The 15065-nt window shown below is 40.9% G+C and overlaps 1 protein-coding gene across 1 annotated transcript in view; it reads right to left on the bottom strand.

Moving 5' to 3' along the window:
- Positions 1 to 15065, bottom strand: part of LOC308416180 (chromosome-associated kinesin KIF4-like) — a gene marked incomplete at its 5' end in the record, with an annotated part of 75365 nt that overhangs the window by 29288 nt on the left and 31012 nt on the right. Inside the window, 2 exon segments of the mRNA XM_080942608.1 lie at positions 250 to 349; positions 10226 to 10287. Of these exon segments, the coding sequence (XP_080798734.1) occupies positions 250 to 349; positions 10226 to 10287 (162 nt within the window).

The following is a 15065-nucleotide window of genomic DNA, read 5'->3' on the forward strand; positions in this document are numbered from 1 at the left end:
ATATGTAGCGATGGAATTTATTTTAGTCTAACTATCCTTTTCTCTTCTTTGACCAATCTAAGACTGCAGCTTACAACCTCATTAAAGTAAAAGATACTATTTACTCAAGGTCATGGGATGAAAAGCAGGGTAGTTTGTTTACACTAAACAGCAGAGCCTTCCTGATGAAGCATGTGCTTGGAAAGGGCTTGCTAAATACTTTTATGAACTCTGCTTTGAAGGAGGGTATCTATCAGACAAAAATAGTACTTGATTCTGCAGGAACTCAAATGACTGCCTGGATTTCCTCACAGGATACTGCAGCCAAAAAAGCTTATTTCGATTGTATTTTAAGGGTACAGCTTGGTACCTAAAGCCCCAGGAGGAAAGTCCAGGAACAATGGTTGCTTTCATAACTGAAATTGGGGTGTTCACCTGTCACTTAAAATAAAAATAGTTTTAATTCAGAATGAAGGGCACATGTACTTATATTTGAAACACTTTGCTTTTACTGTTGTAAGTGTTAATAAAAGCCAGGGAGATACATTGTGTATTTTAAAAAGTTAAGCAACTGGGAGGGTCTTCAGACAATAGAGAAGGAAAACTGATTCAAGAGTCTAGCAGGAGCCTTGGTTAAAAGGGTTTACTCTGCTTAATTATGATGATGGATGGAAGCCAATAACTTTATCAGCTTGTAATAATTTTCAGCACTCTCCAACTGTGTGTGCCAAGTGCATTTTAGTGGCAGACAGCAATTCTAGAGTTCCTCTGAGCCGGTCACCACTAACAGATCTGCCTACAGGCACACCGGGCACAAGTGATATTGCCAGACCTCAGTGAGGATGGTTTATTGTATTACAATCATTCCTTCAGCCTTTGTGATCTCAGAGCTCAGAAATGAGAAGAATAAAATCCTCTAAAGTCACCGTGGCCACGAACACTACACCCTTGAGGCCTTAATTTCAGTGGTTGTAAATTTTAGCTCTAGTAGGCTTCTTCTACACCTTATATCATCATAATTTTGGGGCAACTCACAAGGTTTTCTTATATATGATATTTCAGATCAATTTAAGCAGAATTAGAAGTGGGAGCAATTTTCTTTGTGCTGGTCATTCTCCAACAAGTATATAAAATCTTGCCATTTTCTAAAAGTTTCTAAAAGAACTTCAGTGGTTCTTTGCTTTTGGAAGCACATCTTTTGGCCTCAAGAATCGTTTATTTGCAAATGTAACAAAAAGGCTAGATAGATGCTGAAAGGGTCCCAGTGTCCCTTTTCTTCAGTCCTGCTTTTTCCAAACGCTATCACCATTTATACAAGTGATCTTACACCATAACGTTTGAGTGAACTAATTTTAAATTTTTATTTACTTTTATTTTATGGGTTTGTCTGTACATGCATGCCTGGTGCCAGCAGAAGCCAGAAAAAGTCATCAAATTCTCTAGAACTGGGAACCAATCCTTTGCAAAACCAATGGGTACTTTTAAATGCTGGCCTACTTCTCTAGCTCCCGAATTAAAAAAAAAAATGAGATAAAGTCTCACTATGTAGCCTTGGGTGACTTGGAGCTAGATATGTAGACTAGGCTCTGTCTTTGCCTCACAAGTTTTGGGATTAACTCAGTACATTCTTTTTATTTTGAAATTACTCTAAAATTATACCATTTCTCTGTTCCATTTCCTTCCTCCCAACACTCCCATACAACCTCCCTTTCTCTCTTTTAAATTCATGGTCTCTTTTTTCACTGATGATATTACATGCATATATGTATATACATAGTTCCAGGGCTTCTGACACCCTCACAAGACACACATGCATGTAAGACACCAAAGAACATAAAAAATAAATTATAGAACATAAATAAAACTGGACCTCTATCCATAAACTACATCCATAATAAGAGTATTTGTTTTTTTGAAGGAATATTGCTAAATAGTCTAGACCACTCTTAAAGTTGTGATGTTCCTGAAGAGAGAGGAGGAGAGAGGGAGGGAGGGAGGGAGAGGAGAGGAGAGGAGAGGAGAGGAAAGAGAGAAGAGAATGATGAACCATGACTTAATATTATTAATTTCTGGGAATACAAGATTACAGATCTGCATCACCAGTTTGCTAGAAAACATAAATATTTATGTATAATTACATATATATATATATATATATATATATATATATATATATCCTATAAATGTTTTAATATAATAAACTTAATGGTCAGAACATGTCCGATATTTCATGATCTCTTCTTCAAACAGTTCAGTTTAGCTATTTCAACAAAAATTTACAAAATTAGAAATGCGTATTAGCTTCAAGAAATGAAGAGCAGAGCCTGGCCCAACCACCAGCCGGAAAGGCGGCTCGTACAGGCTGAGCAACTGGTGAGTGGGAGACCTAGGCTGCGGGGAAGCAGAGGGATCTCTGCAGAGTGCACACGGAAAGGGCACCCCCTGCCCTGACCTGCCCTGTCCTCCCCGATCCAGTGACCGGGAACAGATCTTAGGAACTTCTGTTCCCACCCGGAGACGACTTCAGGACACAGAGCAGGGCCTGGCCCAACAGCCAGCCGGAAAGGTGGCTCGGAGAGGCTGAGCATCTGTGACCAGGAACAGATCTTAGGAACGTCTGTTCCCACCCGGGGGTGACTTCAGGACGCAGAGCAGAGCCTGTCCCAGCTGCCACCCGGAACCTGGGCTGCTGGGGAGTAGAGAGATCTCTGAGGAGTGCACACGGAAAGTGTACCAGGGACACAGACCAGATACAAGGGAAAGGCAAGAACATATCACTGACAACAAAATGGCAAGAGGAAAGAGAAAGAGTATATCCCAAGGAAACCAAGACAATCTAGCAACACCAGAACCCAGCTCTCTGATAGTAGCAAACATAGGAATTCCAAACACTCCAGAGAAAGAAGACACAGACCTGAAAACATGCCTCAAGACGCTGATAGAGTTACTTAAACAAGAAAGGGAGGAAAAGCAAAAAGATTCAGAAGCTTTTAAAGAAGAAACAAAAAAAAAAACACTCAAAGAACTCAAAGAACGAGACGAAAACAGAACCAAAGAAATAAAGGAATGGAAGAGGGAAATTAAAACAGAAATTGACACAATAAAGAAAGCGCTAAAAGAGATAACCCTAGAGTCAGAACACCAAAAAAAGAAATCAGGAGTCACAGAAGCAAGCATTTCCAACAGATTACAAGAGATCGAGGAGAGAATCTCGGGGGCAGAAGACAACATTGCAAACATAGACAAAACAGCCAGAGAATATGCAAAAAACAAAAAGCTCCTAACCCAAAATGTCCAGGAAATACAAGACACAATGAGAAGACCGAACCTAAGGATAATAGGAATAGAAGAGGGAGAAGAGTATCAACTAAGAGGCACAGTAAATATCTTCAACAAAATCATAGAAGAAAACTTCCCTACCCTCAAGAATGAGATGACCACGAGCATAAAAGAAGCCTTCAGAACTCCAAATAGGTTGGACCAGAAAAGAAATACCTCCCGACACATAATAGTAAAAACATCAAGTGCCCAAAGTAAAGAAAGAATACTAAAAGCAGTAAGGGAAAAAGGTCAGGTAACATATAAAGGCAGACCAATCAGACTCACACCCGATTTCTCAACAGAGACTATGAAAGCTAGAAGAGCCTGGACAGACATCATGCACTCCTTAAGAGAGCACAAGTGCCAGCCCAAGCTGCTATACCCAGCAAAACTATCAATCACCATCGATGGAGAGACAAAGATATTTCAAGACAAATCAAAATTCACACAATATCTGACCACAAACCCAGCACTACAACGAATTATAGGTGGAAAACCCAATACAAGGAGGGAAAATACAGCCTAGTAAAAACTAGAAAACTCCTAAACAAGAAAACTAAAGAAAAAAACACAGACACAACTCAACCCAAAAAAGCAAAAATGGCAGGAAACAGAAACAATTATTCCTTTATATCTATTAACATAAATGGTCTCAACTCCCCAATAAAGAGACATAGACTATCAGACTGGATACATAAACAAAATCCAGCCTTTGGCTGCATACAGGAAACTCATCTCAGAGACAGAGACAGACACTATCTCAGAGTAAAAGGGTGGGAAAAAAAACTTCCAAGCAAACAGCTCCAAGAAGCAAGCTGGAGTGGCTATTCTAATATCGAATAAAGTAAATTTCCAACCAAAAGTTATCAAAAAAGATAAAGAAGGACACTTTTTACTCATTACCGGAGAAATCTGTCAGGAGGAACTCTCAATCCTTAACATATATGCTCCAAATAAAAAATCACCCACATTCATAAAAGAAACTCTACTAAAGCTCAAAAAATACATTTCACCCCACACAATAATAGTGGGAGACTTTAACACCCCACTCTCACCAATGGACAGATCAGGGAAACAGAAACTGAACAAGGACACTGCAAAACTAGCAGAGACTTTGAACCAACTAGAATTAATAGATATATACAGAACATACTATCCTAAAGTAAAAGAATATACCTTCTTCTCACCACCCCATGGCACCTTCTCGAAAATTGACCACATAATTGGACACAGAACGAGCCTTCATCGATATAAGAAGATTGAAATACTCCCATGCACCCTCTCAGATCACCATGGTCTACGGCTGGTCTTTAACAACAACAAAGACAACAAAATGCCCACATACACATGGAAACTAAACAACACTCTGTTAAAGGATAGCAGGGTCAAAGAAGAAATAAAGAAAGAAATTAAGGATTTTCTAGAATTCAATGAAAACGAAAACACAACATACCCAAACCTATGGGATGCAATGAAAGCAGTATTGAGAGGAAAACTCATTGCCCTAAGTGCTTCCAAGAAGAAACTGGAGAGAGCTCACATCAGCAACCTGACAGCACAGCTAAAAGCACCAGAACAAAAGGAATCAGATATACCCAAAAAGAGTAAACGGCAAGAAATAATCAAAATTAGGGCAGAAATAGACCAAATAGAAACAAAAAAACCATTGAAAAAATCAACAAAACAAAGAGTTGGTTCTTTGAGAAAATCAACAAGATTGATAAACCCCTAGCCAGACTAACTAAAGGGCAAAGAGAGAGTATCCAAATTAACAAAATCAGAAAGAAAAGTGGTGACATAACAACTGAAACTAAGGAAATTCAAGAAATCATCACATCCTACTACAAAAACTTATACTCCACAAAATTGGAAAATCTGGAGGAAATGCACGAATTCCTAGACAGATACAAGGTCCCAAAGTTGAACCAGGACCAAGTAAACCATCTAAATAACCCTATAACACCTAAAGAAATAGAAGAAGTCATCAAAAGCCTCCCAACCAAAAAAAGCCCAGGTCCAGACGGGTTCAGTGCAGAATTTTATCAGACATTTATTGGGGATATAACACCAATATTCACCAAGCTATTCCAAAAGATAGAATCAGATGGAATATTACCCAACTCATTTTTTGAGGCTACAATAACCCTCGTACCTAAGCCACACAAAGACCCTACAAGGAAAGAGAACTTCAGACCAATCTCACTTATGAACATTGATGCAAAAATACTCAACAAAATCCTTGCAAACTGAATCCAAGAACACATCAAAACCATCATTCATCATGACCAAGTAGTCTTCATCCCTGGGATGCAGGGATTGTTTAACATAAGGAAATCCATCAATGTAATCCATCATATAAACAAACTTAAAGACCAAAATCACATGGTCATCTCACTAGATGCTGAGAAAGCATTCGACAAAATCCAACACCCCTTCATGTTAAAAGTCCTGGAAAGAACAGGAATCCAAGGCCCATATTTAAACATAATAAAAGCAATATACAGCAAACCAACAGCCAACATCAAACTTAATGGCGAGAAACTTGAAGCAATCCCACTAAAATCAGGGACTCGACAAGGCTGCCCACTCTCTCCCTACCTATTCAACATAGTACTGGAAGTCCTGGCTGGAGCAATTAGACAGCAAAAGGAGATCAAGGGGATACAAATCGGAAAGGAAGAGATAAAAACATCACTCTTTGCCGATGACATGATAGTGTAATTGAGTGACCCCAAAAATTCCACCAGAGAACTCCTACAGCTGATAAACAAGTTCAGCAAAGTGGCCGGATACAAAATTAACTCAAACAAATCAGTAGCCTTCCTATACTCAAAGGACAAACATGTGGAGAAAGAAATTAGGGAAAAGGTACCCTTCACAGTAGTTACAAAAACTATGAAATACCTTGGTGTGACTCTAACTAAGGAAGTAAAGGACCTGTATGACAAGAACTTCAAACCTCTAAATAAAGAAATTGAGGAGGATCTCAGAAAATGGAAAGATCTCCCATGCTCATGGATTGGAAAGATCAACATCTTAAAAATGGCCATCCTACCAAAAGCAATCTACAGATTCAATGCAATCCCCATCAAAATTCCAACCCAGTTCTTCATGGAATTGGAAAGATCAATGTGCAATTTCATATGGAATAACAAAAGACCTAGAATAGCAAAATCCATCCTCAACAACAAAAAAACATCTGCGGGAATCACTATCCCTGACCTCAAGCTATATTACAAGGCAATTGTGCTGAAAACTGCATGGTACTGGTACAGAAATAGGCAAGTGGATCAATGGAATAAAATAGAAGATCCAGAAATGAGCCCTCATGTATATGGTCACCTGATTTTTGACAAAGGAGCAGTAAACATTCAATGGAAAAAGGACAGCCTATTCAACAAATGGTGCTGGTCCAACTGGCACTCAACATGCAAAAGAATGAAAATAGACCCGTTCTTATCTCCTTGTACAAAGCTCAAGTGTAAGTGGATTAAAGATCTCCACATTAAACCAGATACACTGAAACTATTAGATGAGAAAGTAGGGAAAACCTTAGAACACATAGGCACAGGAGAAAATTTCCTGAACAAAACACCAATGGCTCAAGCTCTAAGGTCAAAGATTAACAAATGGGACTTAATGAGATTGCAAAGTTTCTGTAAGGCTAAAGACATCGTCAAGAAAACAAAACGGCAACCAACAGAATGGGAAAAGATCTTTACCAACACCACATCAGATAGAGGCCTAATATCCAAGGTGTACAAGGAACTCAAAAAGCTAGACACCAGAGAATCAAATAACCCTATTAAAAAATGGGGTACAGAGCTAAACAAATCATTTTCAGTTGAGGAACACCGAATGGCCGAGAAACATCTGAGGAAGTGCTCGACATCCTTAGCCATCAGGGAAATGCAAATCAAAACAACCCTAAGATTCCACCTCACACCAGTCAGATTGGCCAAGATCCAAAACTCAGATGACAGCAGATGCTGGCGAGGCTGCGGAGAAATAGAAACACTTCTTCACTGTTGGTGGGGTTGCAAGCTAATACAACCACTCTGGAAATCTGTCTGGCGATACCTCAGAAAACTGGATATAGTACTACCTGAAGACCCAGCTATTCCACTTCTGGGCATATACCCCAGAGACACTTTAATACACAACAAAGATATATGCACCACAATGTTCATAGCGGCTCTATTTATAATAGCCAGAAGCTGGAAGGAACCCAGATGTCCTTCAGAAGACGAATGGATACAAAAATTGTGGTACATATACACAATGGAATACTACTCAGCCACCAGAAACAATGACTTAACCAAATTCTTAAGAAAATGGCTGCATCTAGAGAAGATCATCCTGAGTGAGATAACCCAGTCACAAAAGAACAGACATAATATGCAGTCACTGATAGTGGGATGCTAACCCCAGAGGCTTGCACTCCCCCAGAAACAACTCACAGACTGTATGAAGTCCAAGAAATAAAGAAAACAAAAACTATACATATATTCACAAAACAAGAAGACTTTGACTATTTCCATGTTGCGTTTTGTTTTGCATGTACTTTACGCTTATTGCAACTAGTACGTTTTCAATGCATACTGTCAAGCCCTTGAAAAAAATCAAGTACTGACTAAAAAACATATTCACATGGCTTTATGTAAAATTTATTTTAATGTCTGAAAAAACAGTACTGACAAAAATGTATAATTTTAAGCAACAAATGTTTAAAATCTTTAAAAAAAATAATAAGCTGTTAGTCTTTTGTGTAGATGGAAATATCTCAAGAAACACTTCTTGTTATGATTAATAATTTGAGTCTTATTTGTAACAGATAAGAGACCAATGTATTTTCCATGTATTTTCATGTTAAAAAAAAATAAATCTTGTTTTGAAGACAAAAAAAAAAAAAAAAAAAAAAAAAAAGAATGAGTCAATTTGCATTCTTCTGCACGCTGACTGCCAGTTAGTTGGACCAGCACCACTTGTTGAATAGGCTGTCTTTTTTCCACTGGATGTTTTTAGCTCCTTCCCCAGTGCTCCTAGAGACTTAACTACCAACCAATGAGCACACATGGAGAGACCCATGGTTCCAGTTGCATATGTAGCAGAGCATGGCACTGTCTGGCATCAATAGGAAGAGAAGCCCTTGGTCCAGTGAGGGCTCATTTTCCCAGTTTAGGGGAATGCCAGGGCAATGATGTGGAGTGGGTGGGTGGGAGTGGGAGCATCCTCATAGAAGCAAGGGGATAGGGTGGGGGAAGGGGTGAGAGAGGAAAGGAGATAACATTTAAAATGTAAATACATAAAATATCAATGAACTGTGGGCAAGCCTGTAGGGCATTTTTTGTCCTGATCAATGTGGAAGGGTCCAGCCCAGTGTAGGTGCTACAATCCCTTGGTGGGTGTCCTGAGTTCTGTAAGAAAGCAGGCAAGAATGCCATGTCGAGCAAGCCAGTAAGCAACACCCTTCATGGCCTCTGTATCAGCTCCTTTCTCCAGGTTCCTGTTGAATAGTTTATAAACTGACTTCCTTCAATGATGAACTACAGTGTAGAATTATAAAGCAAAGGAACTCCTTCCCAAATTGCTTTCATGTGTTATAGTGCTTTAGTTTATCCTTAACTAATATAGTTTCTGGCACTGCTTTATGTATATATCAGAATTGAGTACATAGATAGGCAGATTGCAAATAAATAAAAAAGTTCTTACTGATGGGGGAAGAAATAATAAATATCTCCTTTTCTGTGGTATGCTACCTAAGCTCCCATTTTCCTTATTTGGGGCCTGAGCTCTCTGTGTAACACACAGGTGCATGAGGTATAGGTAGCAATCAGGATAGCCAGCCTATTTGGGGCAGTGGATTCAGAATCTAGCACTTGGGCTCTCTTGGTGAATTCAACCTAGAAACAGTTAAGTTTCAGAGGCATATACCATTTCATTGGTGTGGGAAGGGAGGAGTCTAGATCACTGCTCCCAGTAATGTGGATGAGAGAGATATTGATCCCAGTGAATGGCTGAAGACAGTATTCCCTGCTGGGCTTAAGATGTGCTATAAATCTCTTACTAGGAACATCTATCTATATAGCTCAGTGGAATTGGAAGAAATAGGAGGAGTTGAGGTCAATTTAGTCACATATTTATCTTTTCTGCACTTAAAAATCACTTAGGCATATTCAGGGTACAATCAAATTTAAGATGTAAAAATACAATAAATCCCATTGGAATAAAACCAGGAATTATCAGTAGAAAACTGTTTTTTTAAATATATATATAAAGCAGATCCAAAAAATGTAACTGAATAAATGTGTAGGCTATTACACATACCGAAATTTCTACCCACCAACAAGGTCCAGCGGCAATGACACCTCAATAACAGTGAGCAGAGTTAGAGAAACCACAGATCTTGGTTTCTAAACACCATTTTCCAATGCATTTTCCAATGAATTTTCCAATGCATTTCTTTGGAGAAATGATTAATTTCTGACTGGGTGCAGGGAGAATCATTTGTAATATCTTGTGAAAATCTTCACACACTTGTTAAAGAAAATAAGACTCAATCTGAAGAAGCTCTATATAGACAATTAAATAAACCAAATGATAATGTTGGATGTTACCCTAAGAATAAAAGAAATATTCATGTATCTATGCATATAACTAAGCAGTCAAATAAGTATATGGCAGAGATAGCTCTTCGATACAGGAACATTCTAATTAATACATTTCTGAGTCTGGAATCCATACTCTTTCCATTACACTGGGCTACTAAAAGGATAACTCCCCAAGTCCTAAGAAATCAACAAGGTCAGCAAGATCACTTCCCGAACATCAAGTGGCCTGAGAAAGCATAGGCTATCAGAGGAAAACAGCTACCAGACAGAATAGCCCATAAAAAATACATCTTTAAAATTCATCTATGACTTACTTTATATTCCCAGGCAAAGTGCCTCCATGGGCTTGTAGCAACAAGACCTGCAGCTGCTGGACCTGAGAGAAACAATGAAAATAATCAGCGAGTTGCCAATTAAAAGCTACTCATCACCAGGCATGTACATACATCTAAGGGGGATTAAAAATTCGAGGCCAACCCTAGCTTCACAGTGAGTTCCTGAGCTCTAAGCCAGACCAGAATACATAGTTAAAGACTGTCAACCCCAACCAGCAAAATGCTACTTATCTCTTTGTAATGAATTCACCACAATTAGCAATAGGGTAATTTTATTCATTGCCTCTGAAACCTTGAATACTATATATACTTTCTAATTTTTCTTCAATGTTTCTGATTGCTGTCTCTTGGTTCATCTTGTTTCACTCATCCCATAAATGGCCAAGTCTCCCGAAGATCTTCATCATCTATATACTATTTCCTTATATTCTCAACTTTCATCTACTCTTTCAATTACCATATACAAATTTGTGCCTTCTAAGTCTATCTTAACTGTTATCTTTTTTCAATTCAAACCTTACAATTGGCCTAATTTTTCATTTCATTGCCTACTATCCTCATATCTGGTATCTTTCCAGGTCAGTGAATATCTATTTCTATATGTCCAAACCCTTATTTGCTCATTACCTTTTCCTATCACCACTTCTATCATCCTAAGTTCAAGTCCCCAGTACCTCCCACTTGAATTATGGGGCCTTCTGCAATGGGATCCACACATTCATGTACAGCTTTAATCTGCTCCATACAGTAGCCAAGCTATCTTTTAGCAATGTCAACTTTCAGTGTTACCTTAAAATAATTTTCTACACAGTTCACAAATCCTTAATCTGATATCAGCTTTCCTTTAACTCCACACTGTAATACTCTTTCCTTGCTTTCTACACAGTGGACACACTGGCACTGAAAGACCTCCGAAGGGAGACCCTCACTCAAATCTCAGGAGAGGCGCGCACCCAGTGAGGCACCGAGACCAGACTTGCTGCAATCGCACGAGGAAGTTTATTGAAAGTGAAACAGAGTGAGATCTCAGGCCAGCATGCTGGGGTCGAGACTCATACACCACGCAGGGGTAGAGGAGTTCGACCCCGGCCTGAACTTGTAACGGGCTTATAAAGGCAAAAATCACAAAGGAGGGGGAGGACAGGGGGAATGAGGAAATTCAAAGCGGGCATTCAAAGGGGAAGAATCATATATTTTTTTATCAGTACAGTCGGGGCACACCTAGGGCGTTGAAACATTCCACAGAGGTCATCTGGACCTTCTGTGGTATTTTGGGAACTCAAATCTCAAGAAAGTGGGATTTCCTAGGTGGGATTTCCTGGGAGCAATTTCCTGCAGAGAAAATCCCTAGGGCAAGGAATCAGTGTCCTTTGACAACCTTTTACTCTTCATTCCCCCATTTTTCTTTTTGTAAAAAGCTCTAATCTTAGAGCGATCCCTCAGCTTCTTGTAATATCTGGTATTGTTGTCTTAGGACCATTAACTGTACTGCACTCACCCTTTTTTTTTATAAAAGTCACCAATCTATTGAGGATGCATGGCCCAAAGGTTAGGATTAGCATTAAAATGAGTAAAGGCCGGACCAAAGACCAAAGCTGAGACTAATGTAGAGAACCAGGGTGACCGGTTAAACCAATTTTCATACCATCCTTGGTATGTTTCTCTTTCTTTTTTTCTGTTTTCTAGTCTTTCTCTAAGCTTTGCCATAGAATCTTTTATGACACCAGAATGATCTATGTAAAAGCAACATTCTTCTGTTAGGGCAGCACAGAGCCCTCTTTCCTTTAGAAAAAGCAGATCTAATCCCCTCCTGTTCTGTAGCACTACCTCTGATAATGAAGTCAATGACTCTTCTAGTTTGGTTATGGACTGTTCTAATGCTCCCAGGTCTGCGTCCATAGCTGCTCTGAGTTCATTTTAGTAGTAAGGTTGTTGGATGAGGGCAGCTGCCCCTGTTCCAATTCCTGCTGCCACTTCAAGTCCTAACAAGACAGCTAAGGTCAAAGTTATAGGTTCTCTCTTGTATCGAGTATGGTGGTCAAATTCATCTATAAACGAGGTATCATTATGATAAATGACCCTGGGCACCAGTTGGACTAAAACACAAAAGTCTTTAGTACTGTTAAATAGTGAAGTATGCAGGCAGGGGGTCAGGCCGGTGCCACAAGCCCACCAAGTATCGGAAGGAGGTATTAGGTATTTATCTGGGCCTGCTGTCAGGTTGGAGATAGTTACATTACAGAGGGGCTGGTGTCTGGTAGGTACTCTTCCTATGCATAGCCCAGTTCCTGATACTGCAGACAGGGTCAGCTTTCCTTTGCTTCCCCAGGGACAGAGTGAGTGGTCAGGAGTCACATTTATAGCTTCGTAGCTGAGCTATTTCTTCGTAGTAAGGGGGATTGGAAGCAAAACACAGACAGCAGGACTGAGTAGCAGCAGGGTTAGTGAGGTTTAAAACAACAAATGCACTATCAAGCAGATTGAACAGGCGGTCCTCAGTTCTCATAGGGAGATAGGAGGGTGTGGTCAAAAGTGGATACAAGTCCTCCTTTGGTGACAGAGTGAGACGAGGAGGTCTCTCAGGCCTGGGTACAGGGTTATCAAGCAGCGAATTGGGGCCTAGGGGTTTTGTGGGCGGACTCTCTATCTTTATCTTAATAACAAAAACTAATCCAGGGTCCCCTCTGCCAGTATAGACTCTCCATCCCCAACAGTTTCCTCTTACCCACTGATGATCTTGTTTTCCCTGTGGGGTGAAGCTGATATTTAGAGGGTTACAATAACTGTCTTTGCACGGTCCCTGAGGGCTACCCGAGCTTTCAGAGGCACACCCAGTCCTATAAGCCGGGTATTTGGATGGATCTCTTTCCCCTTTCTCTGGCTCCCCTGGCCTACGACCCTTTTTAACTATAATTAGATCCCAAGTGGAGGAAGGGTTCCAGTAGGCTTCTCCCGTGGTCTCACATCTCCATTTACTACAAAAATAGTCTGAGGCCCCTCCACACCGTCTCTTCATTTCTCTAGTGTGTCCCTGTCCGGGGCAGACATAGAAGTTTGCTGCCTGAAGGTTGGCTTGGAAAAACTGTCCTGAACAGCCCAATGTGCTCCCTATGCCATGAGGGACACACTGTTCTTCTGGGGGTGGCTTTTCTAAATTGGTATAACTGGAAAGATCCCAGGCCATAGAGCTGGCTGCTAACTTACAGACATCGGGTGCAAGATCAGGCCACCAAGTCCAAGGGGGGTGCACTGCGGTTGTTGACCACACTACGTCGCCCTCTTCATTTAGCACTTCCCAGGTTAATTTTTGAGGGGCATGGGGGTTATTACCCAAGGTTGGGGCTACGACGAAGGCACAGCTTAAGAGGATTGTCACCAGCTGCCACTGTCCAATTGTCTTCATGGTTATCTCTGCCTTGAGTGGGTGTCTTCTTTACATGGGAGGCATGGACCCAAGCAGCAATTCCGTCGACCTTAACTGCCGAGGGGGTAGTCAACAGCACCAGGTAGGGTCCCTTCCACCGGGGCTCAAGCATGCCAGCGTGATGTCGTCTGACCAGGACTGAGTCTCCGACCTGGAACCCGTGGGGCACCGCAGTGGTTCCTGGAGCGTAGGCTTCTTTGATTCGACTCCAGATCTGTGTTTTAATAACTTTTAAGGCCTTTAAGTGGGCAAATAGAACAGAGGAGGAGGAGGAGATAGTGCTAGGATCCAATATTCCGCACGACTCCGTTAAGGGGGGCGGTCCCCCATGTAGGATTTCATAAGGGGTAAGGCCGAAACGCCCTGGCGAGTTTCGGACTCTAAGAATCGCAAAGGGGAGGAGGGTCACCCAGTCTTTGCCGCCGGTCTCAATAGCTAATTTAGTAAGTGTCTCTTTTAGAGTTCTATTCATTTTTTCTACCTGTCCTGAGCTCTGGGGTCTGTAAGCACAATGTAATTTCCAATTAATCCACAGCTGGGCGGCCAACTCCTGACTTACCTGGGCAACAGAAGCTGGGCCGTTGTCCGACCCGATTACTTTGGGAATCCCGAACCTGGGCAGAATTTCTTCTAGTATCTTCTTGGTCACCACCTGAGCAGTTTCAGATCTTGTGGGAAAGGCTTCCACCCATCCTGAAAAAGTGTCTATAAAAACTAGAAGATATTTATTACCATACTTTCACAGCTTAATTTCGGTAAAGTCTATTTCCCAATAAACTCTCGGTCGATCTCCCCTCATTCTCTTTCCAGGTTCCTTGAACGGTCGGGTGGCATTGGTCAAAGAACAGGCTTGACATGTCTCCACTACCTGTTTTGTTATGGTATGTAGGTCTTGAACATAGTATTTGGAACTTTTAATTAGGCGTTTAAGTTTTTCAGTTCCGAGGTGAGTTAGTTGATGTAATCTTTTTACATAGTCTTGCCCTTCTTTAGCCGGTAAGACAATTTGCCCATCTTCAGTCAGGGCACAGTCTTTGTGTGGGAGCTCAGGGGGCTCTGGTGGATAACCTCTGGTTTCTTCTATTAGCACCGCGGTTCCATGGGCGGCTTGTTTGGCTGTCTGATCTGCCATCTGGTTTCCCCGTGTAACTGGATCAGTCCCCTTTTGATGTCCTAAGCAATGGACAATGGCCAATTTCTTGGGTAGGTGTATGGCTTCTAGAGGAGCCAGGATTTCTTCTTTGTTTTTAATGTCTCTCCCTGCCGATGTGAGCAGGCCCCTCTGCCTATAGATGGCCCCATGAATGTGGGCAGTGGCAAAGGCATAGCGGCTGTCAGTATAGATGTTGATAGCTTTACCTTCTGCCAGGCGTAGAGCTTGAATTAGTGCCAAAA

The sequence above is a fragment of the Micromys minutus genome (genome assembly GCF_963924665.1).
Source record: "Micromys minutus genome assembly, contig: SCAFFOLD_252, whole genome shotgun sequence".
Classification (NCBI taxonomy): domain Eukaryota; kingdom Metazoa; phylum Chordata; class Mammalia; order Rodentia; family Muridae; genus Micromys; species Micromys minutus.